Source organism: Pelodiscus sinensis, chromosome 1, assembly GCF_049634645.1.
Source record: "Pelodiscus sinensis isolate JC-2024 chromosome 1, ASM4963464v1, whole genome shotgun sequence".
Taxonomy (NCBI): Eukaryota; Metazoa; Chordata; order Testudines; family Trionychidae; genus Pelodiscus; species Pelodiscus sinensis.
In genome coordinates this window covers 51962366-51976402 of record NC_134711.1, presented here as the reverse complement: position 1 = coordinate 51976402, position 14037 = coordinate 51962366, and the positions used below count along the sequence as shown (strand labels likewise).

At 39.8% G+C, this 14037-nt stretch overlaps 1 protein-coding gene across 26 annotated transcripts in view; it reads right to left on the bottom strand.

Annotated features, from left to right (window-relative positions):
• The window catches only part of NRCAM (neuronal cell adhesion molecule), a 283739-nt gene that overhangs the window by 51021 nt on the left and 218681 nt on the right, over positions 1–14037 (bottom strand). For 18 of the 26 annotated variants that reach the window (XR_012904139.1, XM_075929879.1, XM_075929866.1 and 15 more), the window contains 6 exons: positions 13739–13768; positions 12790–12891; positions 5114–5311; positions 4937–5007; positions 3790–4015; positions 3377–3492 (listed from right to left, as the gene is read on the bottom strand). Coding sequence is in view for 25 of the 26 variants with exons in the window: in XM_075929879.1 (XP_075785994.1) it covers positions 3377–3492; positions 3790–4015; positions 4937–5007; positions 5114–5311; positions 12790–12891; positions 13739–13768 (743 nt within the window). In the remaining variant the exon portion in view is untranslated. The remainder of the gene's footprint in view (positions 1–3376; positions 3493–3789; positions 4016–4936; positions 5008–5113; positions 5312–12789; positions 12892–13738; positions 13769–14037) is intronic. The other 8 variants (XM_075929900.1, XM_075929905.1, XM_075929970.1 and 5 more) reach the window with 1 other exon arrangement.

The window sequence follows — 14037 nt, the reverse complement described above, 5'->3', positions numbered from 1 at the left end:
AACAACCTTCCTAAGAACAGATCAAATAGGTGGTTTATTCATCTGGAAACTGACACAATCACTACTTCATATGCCAGTGCTGGCTATGCAATGCAAGTTGCCAGAGAAAGAAAAAGAAAGAAGAACAGATGGTGATCTGGTACGGGAAATGTCAAGTTGAAATATAATGTATAATGTTATTCACATAGAGTGAATCTACACAGCACCCTAAAGTCAAAATAAGATACGCAATTCATGATACACAAATTGCTTATCTTATTTTGATTCTATTTCAAAATAGCTTAATTTGAAATTTGGCATAATGCCCTATTTTGAAAGCTTCAGAGGGTTAGCCAAGTTAGTCTGTAACAGGAAACACTTAAAAAAACAACAAATAGTCTAGGGATGCCGAAACAGTGTGCCCATTATTTTGAAATAATGGGAGGCTTGTTGCGGGGTAGCTATTTTGGGATATCTCTGGTATCCCGAAATAGCTGCGCAGTGTAGATGTACCCATAATGTATAGTATGGCCCGGAAAATGTATTAGAGTCATAGAAAGAAGGGGAGCAGCCCACTTAATACAATGTGTGTGTTTGTTTTTAATCAAAATGATTCACTGCAGTTACTGGTATTAAGCAGGGGTCTGATCTATTCACAATTTTGCAAATGTGCAAGGGTCAATGGGTGGTAACCTGCTTCATACTGCAGCTATTCACATGACCTACTGGCTCTCAGTCATTTGACACGTGGGCATACTTTCTCCCTTGAGCGGTGTATGATGCATCGCTAATGTGACAGTGCACATTCAATGTCTAAAAGTTTGAAATCCAGTTCCAGTGAATACATTGCAGTCATCCAAATAAAGAAGTTACTTTGTCATTCAGAATTTGACATTAGGAATTTGATTATATGTTTCATGAAAAGTAACTGACTGTTTTATAAACCATAGATATAGCTATAACATTTGAAGTGCGCTGTCTTTATGAAGTATATATTCAGACTGGCCCCATTCCAACCCCCCCTGAAGTCAATATGAGGCTTTCAATTGATTTCAATGGGAGCTGAATTAGGGCTATTGGGAAATATTACTATGCAATGCTGTTATCTGAAAGTCTTACTCCTAGTTTTTTTTATAGACAGTATGACAATCAAATCTGACCTCCACAAAACAGGCTAAACATTCTCACTCAGGAATCTCTGCATCAAGACATAACTTCTGTTTCAGCCATAATATATCTTTTATAAAGACATCAGGTCTTGATTAAAAGACTGAAAGTGATAGCAATTCCATGCACCACTAATTAAGTTGTTCCAATGGTTAATTACCCTAACTGTTAATGACTGCACCATATTTCTAATCTGAATTTGTCTAGTGTCAGCTTCCAACCATTACAACATTTACTGCTAGAGCTAATGATATCTTTTACCGTAGATTTAATATTCATTTAATATCAGAAATCTTTTTCCCATGTAGGTACTTTTAGCCCATGATCAAATCACTTTTTAGCCTTCTCTTGAACTATTAAATCACTTCTGTCACTATAAGGTATGTTGTTTTCTAATCCTTGAATCATTCTTGTAGTTATTTTCTCAATCCTTTCCAACTTGTCAATATCCTTTTTGAAATATGTACATAAAAACTGACACAGTATTGAGTAATGGTGTCTCTAATGTCATATACAGAGGTAACGCTGCCTCCCCCACTACTCAATATTCTCCATGTATACAATCAAGGACATCTGTGCATTGGGAGATCTTGTTCAACTGGACTTCATTTACACTGCACCGCTATTTTGGGATACTTGAGTAACCCGAAATAGCTATCCTGTGTCTTAACAGCAAGCCCATTATTTTGGGCTCGCTATTCCAACGTCCCTGTAAACCTTATTCCATGAGGGATAAGGGTTGTTTTGGAATAGCGAATTATTTAGAAATTTGGCACTGTGTACACTGTGCCAAATTACAAAATAAGTTATTTCAAAATAAGATATGCAATTTCCAGCTCCGCATCTTCTAAGTGATCAAAGGTTATAGCCTTTGTTCCTCGTTGTATGGCCTTGGATTTGGCTGTATTAAAATGTATGTTGCTCAAATTAGACCATCCTACCTAGAGATCCAGATCAACCTATTTAACTAACCTGTCCCCATTAGATGCCACTCCATTTATTTTTTGCCATCTGGAAATTTTAACAGTACTGATTTTATACTTTCTTCCAGATGGCTGCAGGATGCAGTCGCTGAGCGCACCCCTTATGACATACCCTTGGGGACACTGTGCCTCAGTTTTCTATCCTGGGTCTTCAATGTTTCACAGAGCTTTCATCATAGTGCAGTTCTTGGAGTGACTTAACCCTCCTGCTGAGTCATGTGACCATCCAACCTCTTCTCCCATACATAAGTCCAGAAGATACACACAAAAAACCAGACTCTTCTGACCCAATTTCTGGCTGCTGACAGCCCTTCCTCTCAGGGTCTGTCTTTTCTAGCTAGCGCTATTCAACCCTTCAGGACTTGTGGAGCTTTTCTCACTCTTTCAAGTGCAAACAGATTTAAGTTCTATCCAGGGCCTCTTTCCCTTCTGCAATCTGATGTCTCCCTTCCTTGAGTTCTCTTGCTCCTCATAGATCTTCAGTTTTCTCCAAACCATCACCCTGCTCCAAGGCCTATTACAACAGAAGCCCCTCCCCTCTTTTAAACTAGGCCTTTATTGGCCTCCATAAAAGGCTCAGTGCTCCTCATTCGGTCCCGCAGCCGAGAGGCAGCTAATCAGTTATAAGTGGGACTGGCTCCATCTCCTCCTTAATGGGCCAGTCTCTCTGTGACTGATCACTGATAAAGCCTACTGGATAAAAATTACCAATCTATAATACTTTTGTGATCTCTTAAATAATCAGATTTTAATTCTTGTAGTATGGACTATACTGATTTATTACAGTGATAATTTTTTTAACAAGAATGGCGTGCAAGAATAAGCATTTTTAAACAAGAATGGCATGCAAGAGGTTAGGTCCATAAAAGGCTATTAGCCAGGGGATAGAATTGGTGTCCCTGGCCTCTGTTTGTCAGAGGCTGGAGAGGAATGGCAGGAGACAAATCGCTTGATCATTGTCTTCGGTCCACCCTCTCTGAGGCACCTGGTGCTGGCCACTGTCGGCAGACAGGCTACTGGGCTAGATGGACCTTTGGTCTGACCCAGTACGGCTGTTCTTATGTTCTTAATTGCCTCACATAATCTTAAGTATATGATGCCAACAAATTATCAATCAAAATTATGATACAATAGAAAACCTAAAATACTCATTGTTAATGTCAGTTGCCTCCCTCTCAAACACATATCTACATTAAGAGTATTTTATTTTGAGAGATGAGAATATAAAAGCTTCTTTAGTTACTTACCCTGTATCCTTGAAGGTGTCCTCTGACAGTTTTTAGTGGAACTGGGTCCCAGTGCACCTTTGCTAATGTGCTGTTAACAATGTGCACCTGCACATTGCCTGGAGCAACCATTGGTACTGCGTAGGAGAGAGATGCAACAAAACCCAGATTATACTCAGTGACTATATGAAGAGATAATTCACTCAAAGAAATACTGATGTCTCATTTAACAACTGAATTGAGTCTAAATAGCCATGCCGCTGAGGTTTATGGAGCCTTCGGCTATGCTTCCAAAGATTTGAAGTGTACAATTTTCATTTATTCTATGAGCAAAATTCCCTCCCACCAATTTTCAATAGTTTTTTTAAATCCCTCTGTGACTTTGTATTTGGATATTGTTAATTAGTACAAATCAGTAAGTCTGAGAAACTTACAGTCTTCCCCAGAATGTCCAATCACCTCTGCAGGTTCTGGTGCATATCCTAGGTCATTTAAAGACTGTACTTTTATCTCATATGGAACAAAGGTTGGTGTACCAGATACAATATATTTGGAAACATTTGCAACTATAACAGAAGTCCACTCATCACCAACATCTTTTTGACGCCAACTGACTTTGTATTGAAGACCTGGTCCATTGGACTGAAAGCCTTTCAAAGGCTAAAATGAAAAATAAAGAAGATAATTTGTTAAAATTGTATTATAACATTTGTGAACAAGAGAAATCCAGGATAACAACAATGCCATAGGTTTCTAATGAAGAACCAAGGTGCAAAAATAAGCCTGATTCACCATGTTGTTCCCTTGGTTTTAGATCTGTGTAACCCTAATGAAACTACTGTATTATGCAATTTTATTTTTATGCTGGTTTAATTTCAGTTACACTGGCATTAAACTGAAATTGTACATTCATAAATCATCCTGACTGTATCGAGGAGCAAAGAACCTAATCACCAAGCTTTTTAGTCATGCAATCTGTTATAATATATTATTGTCAGTTTTCTTTAGCCATGGAAGAAAGCTACTATGAAAGAGCCTAAAAGGTTATTATAAATCATATTTCCCGAAGAAATAGAACCTTTTCAAAACTGTAATGGGAAGCTGACTTTGCTGAGTAATTGTGAATCTGTGTTTAGAAACAGAATCAGAATTTTTGTCTTGTAAGTATCAGTCCAATGCATCCACAAACACCTTGAAGAATGATGATATAATATAGAGTAAAGCTTAGTGAAGAGCTAGGATTTAAATCTGAATACTTTCTAAACTTATGAGGCTAACTAATTTATATTAATATGTATATATTTTAATCTTAATGCATGAAAACACCTCAAGTTATCTTAAATTAATGAGCTTCTCAGGAAGATGGAGAAACCACTAATTAACCAAGGAAAAAAACCGTTCTTTGAATGTATGCTTCTCACTGTGAATGTTCCTTTACATTTTTCTCCCTTTCAATAAAGGGGAAACTTTCAGTCAAATTAGTGGATTTTTGTTTTGTCTCAAACAATAACATCTATTAAATTGTTCAAAGCTGATATTTTTATTTTCTAAAAGATGCTAACTATAAGGCTAAAAACTTACCTCCCATGTAATCACCAAATTATCAGGTTCTGATCCTATCCCTTGAACACCGGTAGGATTTTCATCTGGCTCTAAAAGTTAAATATGTATAATTGAGTAAGGTCCAATTGTTCTTTAAGCACTAAATAATTCAATGGCATCTAAAGAATAAATTGATTACTGGTAGTGTTTATTTACTTGCAGCTTTTGTCAGGTATTGTTCAGATGCTTCACTTGGCTGACTTCTACCAATCTCATTGACAGCTATTACACGGAATGAATAGTTAACATATGGAGACAGCTTTAACTGAACAGTTGTCTGAGTTCCACGGACTTCTGTCTGGTAATGCCATATCCCTGGTTCATGCATTCCATCTTCATATTCAACAACAAAATCTATCAACAGAATTTGAGTTTAGTTTAGATGTCAGAACTATAAGATTCCTAGGCACAAACAAACAGGATCATTTATGAATAAAATAATCAGAAGACAGCAATCCACTCTACTATAATTTGTTAAATAATCTTGAAATGAAAATAAGTTTGCAAACACAACTGAACAAGTAGTTCTTAGCAAGAAAACGTGAAGGAAACATTATTCTTTGGCATTCTACCTGTAAGTAACTATAATTCTATTGAACTGTCTTAGGTGCTTGGATACTGACATCCCAGGAGCCTTAGAAAGACCCTACCGAGAGGAAAACATAAAAGATGAAGTTTCAGCACAGAAATAAGCATTTAACACTGAGAGAAAAACATTTAAAATTGTATATGTAGTGTGATGGAAGCTACAACTCCTGTCACCCCCTGTCACTGAGGATCCCCTTTCCTCCTGGCCAGGGAAGGGAAAGCGTCCTGAACTCACTTGAGAAGGGGCTGCTGGGAAGTTGGATGCTAAGAGGAATCTGTAGGAGCTGAACACAACTCCATGTGAGCAGCTGTGGCTGCTGAATGTTACAGCTGAGTGCAATCTATGTGGGACTTATGGGGCGTCAATAGCAGCGGCTATGGGGGGGAGCCAGTGTACAGGGCACCAAGGAGATGCATTAATAGGGCTTGGACAGGAATCCTGCAAGCTCCTATTTGCTGTCATAGAGATTGGACTGGAGAGGACACCCTAAGGATTAGGCCTGAAGAGCCCTGACTCTTGAATAAACTGCTTCCAGGGCCCAAAATAAGAACTACTATGGCTGACACTGAACTGCTCAAGACTCTGTATCTGAGGAATTTGCAATCTAACTCTGGTAAAATACCTTTCCCTTAGCTTTGTGTCTGAGTCACAAAGCTAGTGCTTATAATGCCAAGCTGCGGAAAAGCCTCAAAGTCACGGTATACTGGTATGCTGCTAGTAACTTAGTACAGTCCAGCACAGACCAGCCCCAATAATTTAATTATATTACCTCTATCAGGCTGGCAGTGAAGTATTTAAACAATCTTAAAATCTACTGGATGTCTTATTCTTCATCACGAGGTTTGTTCACAAGTGAGATTTATTAATAAAGCCTAAAATCAACAGACAATTCTTGGTATAACATGGGGGCAAAATCTGATCCTAAGCAGATGCAGTTTTCAGCACCTGCAAATGATGAATCAGGATACCTAAGAATTGTAGATAGTTTACATGAGAGTTTTTCATGTGGATTTTATACTGTTTGAGCCGAGTGCTTCACAATTGCACAGAACATGATTTAAGCACAATTAGATTTATAGAACTCCAGAACTAGATTTATGGAAAGGAAATCATGTTTGTTTTCTATGATGATGAAATCTGAAGTGTGAAAGAAAAAATTTGCAGCCCTGCGGATCTTTTCATTTCATATACATGGAGACATCTCTTTCTGAAGCATCTGACCTTGGTATTGAAGATATAAATTCAGCAAATGGATGAAGTTTCTGAAAATATTTTGCATGAAACTTGTCTTTAGTTTTGATATATGAACCTGAAATAAATGAAGTTTCAAATGGCTGTGTTGTGTAAGAAAAGTTTGGTACAATTAATTCTAGTTATATGTATGTACATCTGCTTAGAAATGCTAATTTGTCAAACCTGAAATGTCTTACAAAAACATTTTGGATTCAGCATTTAAAAAAAATCATAGGCAGCGTTCCGACTTCTGAGAAAGAATCTGAAAGTGGGGGCTCTGGCTAGTCTTCCCTGAAGATGCAGAGGCCTGGCACCTGCTGACCAAAACTGAAATTTTTGTTATTTCCCTACTGCTATCTCAATAGAACAGTGAAACTGACAGGAATTTTTATTTTAGTCAGCAGCTGCCAGGATCTTTGGGCTCACATTTTATTTCAGAAGCAGGATGCATTAATGTTTCTAATTTTTTTTTTAGATTTATGATTTACAGGAAATTTCAAAACATTTGCAACAAAATCAAACTTTGAAATATTTAGTTCCCTGCAAACTAGAAATCCCTAATTTTAAACAGCTCTAGACGTATAGATAAGGGGCTAAATTCTGGCCTCTTTCAACTACTGGAGCAGTACAAACGGGCTCTATAACTGCCCTAATAGTTTGAAAATTGTCCAGACATTCTCTGTGCCACCTGGTGGACCATGGACACAGAAGGAAGAAAACATGGCAAGAGAGCTACTGCACTTTAGCAATCCACGGTTAGCATAATGGCCCCTTGGGGGTTGTTACATCAGAAAAAATAAGAGAAATCCTCAGGACATTTTCATTTTGATAGGAACCATTGTAGCTTCCAGAAGCTTGGGGTAGGGGGGAAGGAAGGAGGATGTCAGCAGAACTGAAAGTTGATATACAGATACCTTGGTCTGCTGCCTTTGAGTTCAGTTGGATCCAAGGGTTATTAAGACAAGATACCCAAGAAGGAAAATGGATAAATAGAAAGGAGTAGAAGATTCATCTGTCCAAGTTTATTTATATTGTCAATGTGCCTTTACTAACAGATCCACAGATGAGGAGAAGACAAGGTGGAAAGAAGAGGATGGAAAAAGCTCAATGGGCAGGAACAGTGACATTAGGCTGCTGAAGGGATTGCAATGGGAGGCCATGGGCAGCAATCTACAACAGTAGAGCACATATAGAAAAATATATAACCAGAGACCATGTTTCATAATTCAGTGTATGCTGATTGCCATGAAGCTGCTAAGGCTCCTCCCACTGGAGACTGCTGTTGTTCCTCTTGAGGAAGTTAAAAGGGGAAGCCCCTGAGCCTAACCCTGTGTCTTTCTAGGTCAGGCATAGGGGCTGTGGGTCCAAAGTATTCTGATTTATCTATCACCATTGGCTAGCTGCTGTGAAGAAGCTGAGAGTCAGAGGATTTTCAAACTCTATCCCCTAAAAGTGTCTCCATGCTGCTGCTGTTCCCTTTAAAGAAGAAAGATGGGGAGATTTCTGCATTTGGTGTCTCAGGGTTTCCTCTTGATCCAGGTGGTAGATCAGAGCTGAAGGACTTAACTTACTCTCTCTGCCCTTTGTTATAGCTGATGCTGGCTGCATGGAAATGAGTTTCCTAGGGTCTGAGGTGTTCTTAAATGAGCCCCCTTACTGAAAAAGTGTGAATGTTCCCTGCTGAAAAGCGGCAAGATTTCCCAAAGTTGGCAAGATTTCCCAGTGTGTCCCTAGTGACTGACAGGCTGCCTGTAACTTTGGTGGAATAATATATATGAAATTTCAATTTAACAGTTATTTCATTGACCCACTAAGACCCAGCATGCAAGCTGAATTATCTTGATGTTTACACAGTACACATGGAGAGCTACAGTTATTTATAAAGAGTATCTGTCTCTATGAGGCACTCAGAGCACTACCCAACAAAGCGTAACACAATTAAAAGGAATGCAACCTGACAAACTACAGGTCACTTTACAAATCCAAGGTGGCAGTTATGTATATGATATCCAAGCTCTAGAGAGCATGTGATCTGAGTGACTAAAATGAAGCAATTTTGTCTATTATGAAATATTAGCTCATTCCTGTAACTTACTAGGGGGAGCGACACTAAATAATGCTGTTTATTATAAACAGACTGACTGTTTATTCCAGAAGTATTTAGTACACTATTTTGGATGCCAATTAAAACAGTTGTTAAATGCTAACGTACTGGGTTAATAAATTATATGAATCTGCACACAATAGGTAGCTACAAAGGACCACTGGGTGCCACCTCCAGAGATACTGGTGCCTGTGTTATTTTGCCAGGAAAAAAACCCCAATCAAACATCCAACAGCAACAAAAAGCCAGGAAGATAAAAAAGCTAAAGTAAATCAGAGCAACTCACATCATGTCCTGACTTGTGGTATGGATGTTGGCCAAGGAAAGGGAATTTCAAAGCCAGCATTGAGAGTGATCTGCTGCCTGCTCATCTGACAGAACTATCAACAAGAGCCTCTGTGCTGATCTTAACTGGCAGCACAAGCTGAAAGTGTAAGATGTGAGCTCTCAAATCATGCTTTCTTTTTAGGTTATCTAGAACTTTACAAATGATGACCAAACACTTGTATTGTTCTTAGAAGTGAAGAGGAAGCTAGCTTAAAGAAGTGAACACAGTTGTTATATTCTCACTCGTGAAGCAAGCAGTTTTTGTTCTACACTGGAGCTTGTGGAAGGGAATCACAGTTTGATTGATGTATAGTTATGAGATCTGCATGTCTCACTAACTGTGGATAAAGAAAGACCCAATGAGCCCAGGTCTTATGGGACCTATGCCAACAAGCTTAATTTTGGTTCTATCTGGGTCATTTCACATTGGTTAGACATGAATAGATGAATGAGACTGTGTGCTTGTGCAGCTGTATGCCATCTGCCTACTGATGACAATACAGTCCAAAACATGGTCACACCTGGTAAATTCACTGCATATTGAAAAGCTATGGTGACATGTGAGAACTCTTGAAAGGAGGACTAACCTTTGAAACATCTCCCTACAGATCTGGCAATATTCCTGAGGTGACAACAGTAATTTGAGGTGGCTGGTTGTAATTCCTCAGTTATAAACATTGCTGATTTACTCTGTGACACAAACTGGCTATTCCTCACTGCATGGAACACTTTATTGTGTGTTTTCTGGGCGAATTTCACTGCCCGTAGCTCAGTGTAGTTTTTCTGGTCTAGATTTTCCTTGGGCTATGCTAGAGGAGAAAACTCTTGTCTCTAGCACAGTCCTAGGCAGGGCCTTATGAAGGTGCAGAGCCCAAGCCAACCCCCTCTGTACCATCCCCCATTTTTTCTCATCCCTTCCACCCCCATTGCACCCTTTCCTCCTAACCCCTTCCCCCAAGCAACGTGACTCAGAGGATTACCAGGCAGCCTGGTGCCAGCAGCAAGAGTTGGACCTCCCCCCACACAACACATTCACCATGACGGCGGGAAGCAGAGCACCCAGCCCCAGTGCACTTCACTCCCCTGAGCCTGACTCATAACCAGGTCACCCAGGATAGCATAGCAGACTATGGCTGGATCTCTCTGCTACCCACTGCTCTGGTGAAGTGAAGCAAATAGACTGGGGCTAGATCACTCCACTTCCCAGAGCTCCTACCATTGCCACCCTCCCCTCCCCCACCCCTGGCTAATACCTCAGGGCACCTTAGGCCCCTCAGGGCCTCCCAAAGCACAGGGTTTGCACCTAACCATCCAATGGCTCTGGTTATAGGAATATAAGCTATCTGCTTCAGCTCTCCAGAATTCTCCCTTTCTACTTTAATGAACACAAGCCATCTGTTAAGCACAATGACCTGCAGGAATCACACATAGGGCCTGTGTGAATAGTGTGGGCAACAGAGGGGTATAATATTCTACCAGACCACTTGCACAGTAGCCCAGTGGACAAGAAGTAAAAATAGTATTTATGTTTTATGTTTTATAATGATTATTATGACTACCTGCATTTGTAAGGTACTCAATGCCATATAACCCAGGAACACCTATAAAGCTACAAAAAACCCAAACAAACCCCATGCTTCCCCACTAGTAAGCACACACATGGTCAACAATAAAATATTTCACTATTCTCATATCACTGCTGATACTGTCCTCTTCTGCCATCCCTTCTGCTATTTGCCTCAGTGACACAAGGGAACAGACTGCGTCAGAGTAGCTTCCTTTCTCTTCTTCTGATTGCGAAAGATTACTGTCCAATCTGGAGAAAAGAGTCATTTAAAAAAAAATTGCTCCTAAATTCCCAGGCATGTCCAAATCTACACTACCGATTGGAGGGCTAAGTTATTGCTTTTAAGAACTAAGTTCCTGTTTGCAGTTTTAAGACTGTTTTGCTTCTGTCAAAAATTTGGCCTTGAAAAGATCTGAAAAAACATCTGGTTTATCATTATGAAGTTAAAGCTTTTTCTGTCAACAAAGATAAATAACATGTAAAGATGTTGCTGCCGATGAGCTTTCAAATTCAACTGTATGACAAACAGACACTTGGTGTGTCTTTCTGAGGCAACACATAGGTAGGGAGCATGCAGGACCACATGCCCTTCACACATTTCTGCCATTGTTCACACCAGAATGTGGCCAGCAGCAGCCTTTGGGCACTGTGGGCGAAGTAATGGACAGTGGCCGATACCAATTGTAGTAGATGGGGGTGGGGGCAATGACTTGGCCCATGTCTTTTCAGAACTCATATTTCCTCTCTCTCCCCCACTGCCACCCCCCTGGCTAGAAGCAGCTTTCCCCTTTCTACCAATTGGCTGCTGCTGGCCACTGACATAGCCCAGCCAACTCCAGCTACAGAGCAGGCAGGAAGCGGTTAAACACTAAGGATGCATTGTGTACCAGGGTCCAGGAACCTCATTGCAGGGGGTTTATCAAACCCAGCCGGAAAAGTGGTTCAGCAGGGAAGGATGCCTAGGAGACAGATCAGTCCTGCAATTCTTGGGGGCAGGACCCAGGGTGGGGTTGTGTATGTAAAGAGAGTGCTAAGCCCCTGCCCCAGAGGCTGCTGTGGAACAGGCAGGTTCAGGACACGAACAGGCTGGAAATCACTTCCCTCCCACCACTCCAGTACTTAGCCAAGAGGGGGGAGAGGCTTCCCCATGCCAGCAATGTGTGAAGCTTCGGCACAAGCAGGGCTTGAGTGCCCTGGGCCAGATGATCTTGGGCTTTTCCCATAGCACCAGCCCAGCCCAGTCAGAGGCAGTGGAGGGAGAAAGGAGCCTGCAGGCCAGTTTTCTGGTGAACTGAGCACTGTGACCAAGGGCTGGTTCACTGTACGCGATCTGCCCTGTCACCGGGATATGAAGGAGCAGCAAGACTAGGGAGGCAAAGGGACAAAGCAGGCAGATGACTTCAACAGGAGGAGCACATAAAGGACCAATGGGTGGGGCTGCAGAGGCGATACTTAACCAGCTACTATCTGGCACCTGCCTGCACTAATCTTTACCAGCCACAGCAGCTTTTAACCAGTGTTGGCCAGAAATAGGACAGGGGCAGAACCCTACTGGCTGAGAAGTTGGCTCACTGTGGGGGCTATGCTGGCAGATTAGTAGGGGGAGTGGCCGGCCCCAGATCCTACATCTTTGCCCAGCAACCAGCCTTGCACACCAGTCCCATCATTGGCTACTGGATGCCCCCTACTCATGCTGATGGGCCAGCAGCTTATGAACAGGATCTAACCAGCAACAGGACCCACCAGTGCTGATGAGGGGTGTGATACTGCAGGATTATGAGTTTTTCACTAAACTCTCTTGGGCAGGCAAAGTGTCCTTCTATATGTTTGAACAGCATGCAACATATATTTTGGGCACCACTGTAATACACATGAATAAATCAATCAATCAATAAATATATAAATAAAATGTAATTGCCAAACTTACTACATAAAGATATATTTTAAAACTCTTTGAAATCTGAAAAAGTAAGAATATGTATTTTTGCTCCAGTAGAGATAACCAAACATACTTGTAATAGGGCTGTTATTGTCATATCCTGGTATCCAGGACAGCTGTACACTTCTTTCTAGCTGATCTGTTAATTCTAAATCAAAGGGTGAATTTGGACGATCTGTAAACCAAATAAATACACAGTAACTAAACATGACAGATTAAACAGATTCTTCCTGGCAACAACAGTCACATTTCAACCAAAACGTTTCCAAAAACACAATAGTAAAGGAATCTACTTCCCTCTGCATGCAACTTTAATGGAATGTAGAAGAAATGATATTTCTGGGAACTTTTCTGATAAATTTGTAAGCAGTTAACACTACTGATGAAAACTCTATGCCTGATTGTTTTGCAGTATAAATGCTACTGTAATGAAAAACGAAAAAATATGAAATGCAATGTCCAGCATCATGTTCAGTTTGTTTTATGAATATGAGTAGCTATATCTGAAATAAAATCTTAAGTCGCAGAAAATAAAGAAGCATAGACATGAAACTGTTTCAAAATTACTACAAATATTTCATGCATGAATTTAAGAAAGATGCTCAGCAAGAAGAAAAAAAAGGCATTTTACTTATTATCTACTAGTATTTGCTCTGTATTACATGTATTACAGAGAATATTTTGTGTTACTCTATTTAGTATGAAGATATTGAATAATACTGCAAACAACTTAAATTTAAAAAACTGTATACAAAATTGTTTTCTATAAATTGTGTACTGCCAAATAATTTAAAATTGCCTTGGTATAAAATTCCAAAGGCTGATACTATAGTAACGAAACAGTTTGAACAAATAGCTAATAAGAAAATGGTATGATTGCACAGATTCTCTTCTGCTTTAGAAAAAGCAATGTTGGTAAGAAAGCATGATACAAAAAAACCCCCGAAGATGACACAATTGTGATAGGCAAACGTATGAAATATGTTTGGTAGATGATGCAGACAGATTTTGTATTAGTTTACCGTAAATGATAGCTGGAGTTGGGGTAGCAGCTGAAAAGGACATTAATATAAAGGATTTAATCAAAATTAGTAACCAAAGAAACATGATTGTACAAATAGCTAAAGATTATATTTATTAGCAATAATAAAGTTATTTTTGTTGCTAGAAAAGGTCAATGTGAAATCGTGCATTGATCAGTTTTTACTTTTTGCAAAAAAGATAAAGTACTCAATTTTTTCAAATAAAAAATTAACTCAAGAAAACACACAGATAGACAAGTATGTTTACCCATGTTTTTCATCTAGACAAAGTCAGTAAC